This window comes from Centroberyx affinis, unplaced genomic scaffold (genome assembly GCF_046629955.1).
Source record: "Centroberyx affinis isolate AG114_WGS23_722 - 3 ecotype Tasmania unplaced genomic scaffold, CSIRO-AGI_Caff_v1 ptg005266l_1, whole genome shotgun sequence".
In the NCBI taxonomy this organism is placed as follows: Eukaryota; Metazoa; Chordata; class Actinopteri; order Beryciformes; family Berycidae; genus Centroberyx; species Centroberyx affinis.
Window position 1 is genome coordinate 7,501 of NW_027282623.1, and position 7,500 is coordinate 15,000.

Below are 7,500 nucleotides of genomic sequence, written 5' to 3' on the forward strand. Positions count from 1 at the left end.
CTGACTGACTGACTGACTGTCTGACTGTCTGTCTGTCTGTCTGTCTGACTGTCTGACTGTCTGTCTGTCTGACTGACTGACTGACTGACTGACTGACTGACTGTCTGTCTGTCTGTCTGTCTGTCTGACTGTCTGTCTGTCTGTCTGACTGACTGACTGACTGACTGACTGACTGACTGACTGACTGACTGACTGACTGTCTGTCTGACTGACTGACTGTCTGTCTGTCTGACTGACTGACTGACTGACTGACTGACTGACTGACTGTCTGTCTGTCTGTCTGACTGTCTGTCTGTCTGACTGTCTGTCTGACTGTCTGTCTGTCTGTCTGACTGTCTGACTGACTGACTGACTGACTGACTGTCTGTCTGTCTGTCTGACTGACTGACTGTCTGTCTGTCTGTCTGACTGACTGTCTGACTGACTGTCTGTCTGACTGACTGACTGACTGACTGACTGACTGTCTGACTGACTGACTGTCTGTCTGTCTGTCTGACTGACTGTCTGACTGACTGTCTGTCTGTCTGTCTGACTGACTGTCTGACTGACTGTCTGTCTGACTGACTGACTGACTGACTGACTGACTGTCTGTCTGACTGACTGACTGTCTGTCTGTCTGACTGACTGACTGACTGACTGACTGACTGACTGACTGTCTGTCTGTCTGTCTGACTGTCTGTCTGTCTGACTGTCTGTCTGACTGTCTGTCTGTCTGTCTGACTGTCTGACTGACTGACTGACTGACTGTCTGTCTGTCTGTCTGTCTGTCTGACTGTCTGTCTGTCTGTCTGACTGACTGACTGACTGACTGACTGACTGACTGACTGACTGACTGACTGACTGTCTGTCTGACTGACTGACTGACTGTCTGACTGACTGACTGACTGTCTGTCTGTCTGTCTGTCTGACTGTCTGTCTGTCTGACTGACTGACTGTCTAACTGTCTGACTGTCTGACTGTCTGTCTGTCTGACTGACTGTCTGTCTGACTGACACACACACACATGTTGTCTCACCATATTTGATGTGTGGTCTGCAGGTTTCGTCGATGCGTTTGACTGCTGTGAGAGTCGAGTCCATGTTCCCTCTGTATGTGGCACAGGCAGCTGAACATACAACATGCAACACACAACATACAACATACAACATACAACACACAACATGCAACATAGACAATTAGAGAAAGCTCTTAGATATCGTTTGATGTCAACCACCAGCCTAGTTCCAGTTTTCACCGGTCCTGGTGTGATTGACAGGCGATCAGAGCCAATCAGAGGCGGGCCGTACCTGTCATGCACTGACACTGTTCGGCCACACAGAGGCGCTGCAGCTTCTGCTCCTTGTAGGAGAACTGCTTGGTGCACAGGCTTCCTGCAGAGAGAGCACAGCGTTTCCCCTCTGCTCACCTGACCGGCTCCACACCGGCCAACAGCTGGAGCACGTTCAGCCCGACCAAACAGAGCAAAGCGTTTATTTAAAGGGAAACGGTGGAGCTGAACATCCTGCTGTGTTAGGCAAGCGCTGCAACTACGGCAGCTGAGAAGGACATTCTTTGTGTTCTTTTCCAAGAATTTTCAGAGCCTGATGAAATCGGTTTAAATCTGTGTTTAATACGACAAAATGTTCCAGTCACTGCTCTTGCCATCCAGAACAGCAGAAACATCCCAGTGGACTGAAGGGTTTGTGGAAACTGCTTCCTCATTATAGTGATCCAACATTTGCCTCATTTGCATTTCAGGATGACAAGGCAAACATTTCAGGTGAAGGATAATCCACTTCTTACCTTCAGACTGTGTTACCATCTATATGAGCTAATTATTTTATTATGAGTATTAGGCCTATCATTACTGCTGATCACTGTTGTTGTGATATGATATTGTAATATTTACCATTATATATTTAGAGAGTGGAGTAGAAAAGTTTATGAAAGTGTCTCTCCACATGGTTCATACAACAAAAGATACAAACATGTCTTCTAATCAGTTCAGTTGTTGCAGACACCAAGCTGCAGTGGACACATTAGTAAAGGACTTCTGTTGATCCATTGTGTTCACTGCCTTTTTAATACAGCGGGGTTTATATACACGTGGCTGCTGATTGGCTAACAGCTCTGACACACCCACCAGACGAGAGACAACGGACCTCAAAGCCCGTTTGCAGCTTGCTGTCTGCAACAATTGAACTAATTAGAAGACATGTTTGTATCTTTTGCTATTGTATGAACCATTGTGGAGTGACACTTTCATAAACTTTTCTACTCCACTCTGTAAATATATAATGGTAAATATTAATGATGATAATAATAATGATAGGCCTAATACTCATAATAAAATAATTAGCTCATATAGATGGTAACACAGTCTGAAGGTAAGAAGTGGATTATCCTTCACCTGAAATGTTTGCCTTGTCATCCTGAAATGCAAATGAGGCAGATGTTGGATCAGTATAATGAGGAAGCAGTTTCCACAAACCCTTCAGTCCATTGGGATGTTCTCTGCTGTTCTGGACGGAAAGAGCAGTGACTGGAACATCGAGTGTGTTTTAGTATTAAACACAGATTTAAACCGATTTCATCAGGCTCCCAAAATTCTTGGAAAAGAACTCAAAGAAGAATGTCCTTCTCAGCTGCCGTAGTTGCAACGCTTGCGTAACACAGCAGGGTGTTCAGCTCCACCGTTTCCCTTTAAATAAACGTTTTGCTACGTTTTGTTGGGTCTGAACACGCTCCAGCTGTTTGTCAGTCAGTCCAGCGGTCCGGCTCCGGTCCAGCAGAGAGTCTCTGTCTCTTACCTCGGTCCTGAGGCTCGCTCACACTGAACAGCGACTCACTGGCCCCGCCCACCCTGAACTCCGCCCGGATACGGAACCCCACACACAGGAAGACATCAGAGGGAACCTAGCAACCAGACAGGAAGTCAGAGGGAACCTAGCAACCAGAAACAGGAAGTCAGAGGGAACCTAGCAACCAGAAACAGGAAGTCAGAGGGAACCTAGCAACCAGAAACAGGGGCTAAATATCAAATCCAAGAATCCCAAGCGGATCCTTGTGGATAAAGTTCTTCCCAGGTTCTCTTGGACAGAACGATGTTTTCATGAAAGTGAGAACAGAGAAGAATCTTTACAGTTTGAGATGGAGTGTGTGTTTGATTTGACCAGATGAATTACAGCTGTGTGTCGCTGTGTGTGTGTGTGTGTGTGTGTGTGTGTGTGTGTGTGTGTGTGTGTGTGTGTGTCCCTGTCAGTCAGCTCTGACCTCAGCTGCTGAGTAAACTGCAGTGCTCTTTATCTGTCCTCCGTCCTCATGGTCTTTTGTTTTGGGATTGTGCTTCTGCTATTAAATATTATGTCAAACGCACCAGAAGACAGAGTGAGGAAGAGCCAGGAGGCCGTCAGAGGAGAAGAGACAGAACGTGTCAAAGTATAAGAGCACAAATATGGAACTGTGTGCTTGTTCATATCTATTTGTGTTTGGGATCAGAACTCAGAGTCTCTGCTGTGGCAAACCTGGGGCCGGATTCACAAAACCTTCTTAAGAAAAACAATCTTCTCAAGTACCATTTTTTTCTTAACTCTAGTCTTAAGAAAAAAAATAGGAAAAAAAGCTATTCTGAAAAACAGTTCTTATATATTTTCTCAACTTTCTTCTTATAAAAAAACTTAGGAATAAATGGTATTCTTGAAATGAAAGTTGTCAAATTTGTTGTTGATTTTTTTCTTAACTTTAAGACGGCCCTTCACCTGTCTTAAAACTCCTACAGTGAAAAGGTAAGCCTCTAATATCATATATTTAAACACATTTTAGACAAGTAGGTTAGCCTCCTAGCCTTGTCTCCTAGCCTCAGTGGCAGTAAGCCTAAAGTTTATTAACCAGAATTAATTCAGGCCCTATTTTGAGAAGTTCTTAAGTAGGAAAATTAGAGAAATTCGTAAGAAATGAGACTGTTACTAAGAAAATATTGAGGAATTGCACTTAAGAGCCTTCTTAAGAACTTCCTAAAATTTCCTCTTATGTCATTGCTTAAGATCTATCTGAAGAACACATTGGTGGATCTGGCCCCTGCTTCACTAACTGAGCTGACCTCAGAGTCCTGCAGCAGTCCGGCTCAGACTCTCCACAGCTCCGTCCTGCAGAGACCAGCTGACAGAGTGAAAACTTTATTTCTCCTCCCAGGTATTAAAACCAGTTCTTCATGTTTCCCCGAGGGACTGAACCCTGTACAGAGGCGGTTCGGTCCAGGCTGGACCACAGCAGAGTTTATTTGGTCCGGTCTGGTCGGGTAGTTTGGTGTTTGTGTTACTTACAGCGTCCATCTGAATGACCACAGTGCTGCCTTGGAGTTCATAGTGGGAGATGACAGGCTCCATCCCGTCTCTGAACTGAAAAGACAATTATCATGACTGAACTCAGGAGGACAGAGCTGAAGACACACAGACAGACAGAGTCCAAATAAGTCTTCAATTTCATACAGGAGACATCAGACTGGTCTAAAGAGAGAATTTAGGTAAAAGCAGTAAAGTTTATACTGCTTTCCCGTGTTGTGTGTGTGTGTGTGTGTGTGTGTGTGTGTGTGTGTGTGTGTGTGTGTGTGTGTGTGTGTGTGTGTGTGCGCGTGTGTGTGTGTGTGTGTGCAGTACCTGTCTCAGGTCCTCCAGGTAAGCTTTCACTCCTGTTGGCAGCTGGATCTTCATCACCGTCAGACTGGACTCTGTCACCACCTCGTTAGGAGGAGGATTATACCTGCAGCACACACACACACACACACACACACACACACACACACACACACACACACACACAGTTCATATGCAGTTGATGTTTCTGCACCAAAGTCAGTAGAAAACCTTCACTGTTCACCAGACTACAGCAGCTACTGTACCGTTAATAACTGATAGGTACAAGTTTACAGTTTCATAATGACTTCAATGTAAAACAGGGAAAAGTGTCCAGTTAAATAGTAACCTGTAGGTCGATTTTACAGTGAAATAATAATGTGAATGTAAAAATTTACAGTAGAATATTAATTTGTTTAAAAATAACCTAAATGTAAAAGTTGTAGGTGTAAAAGGAATATAGTTCAGTATTTTGAACCCTGGGCCCAAACAACATGTTTTCTGTCATGATCCCTATTAGTAGAAACCAGAACTTCTCTGCCGCCTGCCCCCCCCTGTCCGGTCCCCCCCCCCCCCCCCCCCCCCCACTCTACTGCAGTAGAAACCTCGGGGCAAACGCCACAGTCTGAAAACTATGATAAACATTGTTTTACTAAACACAACGCTCACAGTATAATCATACTACATGTTATCTTGAAGAAATTGTAAAAAAGCGAGCTTTCTCTGATCAGTTTTTCCTGCTTAATAACTGTCAACAATAACTGCTTTCTTATACTCTTATTGTAGCAAAGAAACTTATTTTAATGTTTTGGAAAAAGGCAAAGAGGTCCCACCTGTCAAATTATGGCTGGAAGAAATAGTAAAACCTTCTCACCTGGAGAGAATACAGTTCTCGCTATTAAACAAACAGTTCAACAGGATCTGGCTCCTTCTCCAATACATTGATAACTCAAACTGATCAGTTGTACAATATTGATGGCCCCCTGTGGTGTGACAAGATGTAAAGTCCCGGGAAGGTGGGAGGGGGGTGGGATAAGGGGATAGTTGTATACATGTCTTTGTTTTTGTTTTTCTCTTTGTTTGTTTGTTCTGTCTCTAGCTCTAAAATAATAACTGGCTGTTTTCTTACTTTGCACAGGCAACAAGATGAGGAGAACGCATGCTGGGATCTGAGGAGGAGAAGAAACTTACATTAGTAACAGACAGACAGACAGACAGACAGAGAGACAGACAGACAGACAGACAGGCAGACAGACAGACAGACAGGCAGAGAGACAGACAGACAGACAGACAGACAGGCAGACAGACAGACAGACAGACAGACAGACAGGCAGACAGACAGACAGACAGACAGACAGACAGACAGACAGACAGGCAGACAGACAGACAGACAGACAGACAGACAGACAGACAGACAGACAGACAGGCAGACAGACAGACAGACAGACAGGCAGACAGACAGACAGACAGACACCTACTGTCAGAGTCGTCGATGCCCAGCACCTCTATAGTGATTTCAAAGTTACAGTTCTTGGTGGACGGAGTCGTCTCGTAGAAAACTGTCTTCAGCTGGAGAGACAGACAGTCAGTCACTGTTTAAACATCACAATACTCAGACAGACAGTACAAAACACAGCTGTGACACTGAGACACACAGGGAGTCAGTTAGTTAGTTAGTCAGTCAGTTAGTTAGTTAGTTAGTCAGTCAGTTAGTTAGTCAGTTAGTTAGTTAGTTAGTTAGTTAGTTAGTTAGTTAGTTAGTTAGTGTTGTTATAAAGAGACAGATACTCAGTTTGACCAAGAAAAGTTCACAAACAGAATTTCCTGCAGTCTGTCCGTTGGTCAGTTGGTTGTCAGTCAGTTCAGTCAGTTCAGTCGGTCGGTCGGTCGGTCTGTCTGTCAGTCGTTTAGCTGTGTAGTTACAGCTGTTAGGAATTAGTTTGTTTTGAAATTTAGATATTAGTTATTAGTTAAGTTATTTAGTTGGTCAGCCAGCCAATCAGCTGGTCAGTCAGATATTTAGTTAGTCAGTAGGTAGGTAGTCAGTCAACACCTTAATCAGTCAGTCATTCAGTTATTGAGTGAATGAGTTAGTCAGCTAGTCAGTCAGTCAGTTAATTAGTCAGTCAGTCAGTCAGTCAGTCAGTTAATTAGTTATTCAGTTAGTTAGTCAGTTAGTTCTATGGAGGGAAACAGACCCACCTTGACATTTGACACTCCCTTCCCATAACCTGTCGACACTGTGATGTCATCATCCTTCGTCACCTGAGAGAACAGAAAGAAAGAAAGAAAGAAAGAAAGAAAGAAAGAAAGAAAAGTCCAAGTTCAGACTGTTCACCTCCGCTGGACTGACAGCAGACAGTCAGGAAGAGTCACTAAACTACAGCTGAACAGTCCGGCTCGTCCTACTGGAAGAGTCTCAGTCAGTTGGTGTTACCTGAAGGCGAGGTTATCTCAATAGGCGGGGTTAGCTGAAGGGCGGGGTTACCTGGATGGGCAGGGTTACCTGAAGGGGGCGGGGTTACCTGGATGGGCGGGGTTAGCTGAAGGGGGCGGGGTTACCTGGATGGGCGTGGCCACAGGTCGGGTCTGGCTGAGTGACACCTGGCCCAGCGATCCCTTCCTGTTGTAGCGAACGTTAATGTCCAGATCCAGAACGGCCAGAGGAACGACCCTGCTGTACTCTGTCACCGCCTCCAGGGTCAACACCGTGTCCTGAGAGACAGACAGACAGACAGACAGACAGGCAGAGAGACAGGCAGGCAGAGAGACAGACAGACAGGCAGAGAGACAGACAGACAGACAGAGAGACAGACAGAGAGGCAGACAGACAGACAGACAGACAGGCAGAGAGACAGGCAGGCAGAGAGACAGACAGACAGGCAGAGAG

At 45.0% G+C, this 7,500-nt stretch overlaps 1 protein-coding gene across 1 annotated transcript in view; it reads right to left on the reverse strand.

The window, feature by feature from the left end:
- c5 (complement component 5) overlaps positions 1–7,500 on the reverse strand; it is a gene marked incomplete at its 5' end in the record, with an annotated part of 35,019 nt that overhangs the window by 2,331 nt on the left and 25,188 nt on the right. Inside the window, 9 exons of the mRNA XM_071546421.1 lie at positions 1,016–1,105; positions 1,287–1,370; positions 2,790–2,895; positions 4,302–4,376; positions 4,635–4,737; positions 5,740–5,779; positions 6,089–6,179; positions 6,813–6,875; positions 7,173–7,325. Coding sequence (XP_071402522.1) covers positions 1,016–1,105; positions 1,287–1,370; positions 2,790–2,895; positions 4,302–4,376; positions 4,635–4,737; positions 5,740–5,779; positions 6,089–6,179; positions 6,813–6,875; positions 7,173–7,325 — 805 coding nt within the window. The remainder of the gene's footprint in view (positions 1–1,015; positions 1,106–1,286; positions 1,371–2,789; positions 2,896–4,301; positions 4,377–4,634; positions 4,738–5,739; positions 5,780–6,088; positions 6,180–6,812; positions 6,876–7,172; positions 7,326–7,500) is intronic.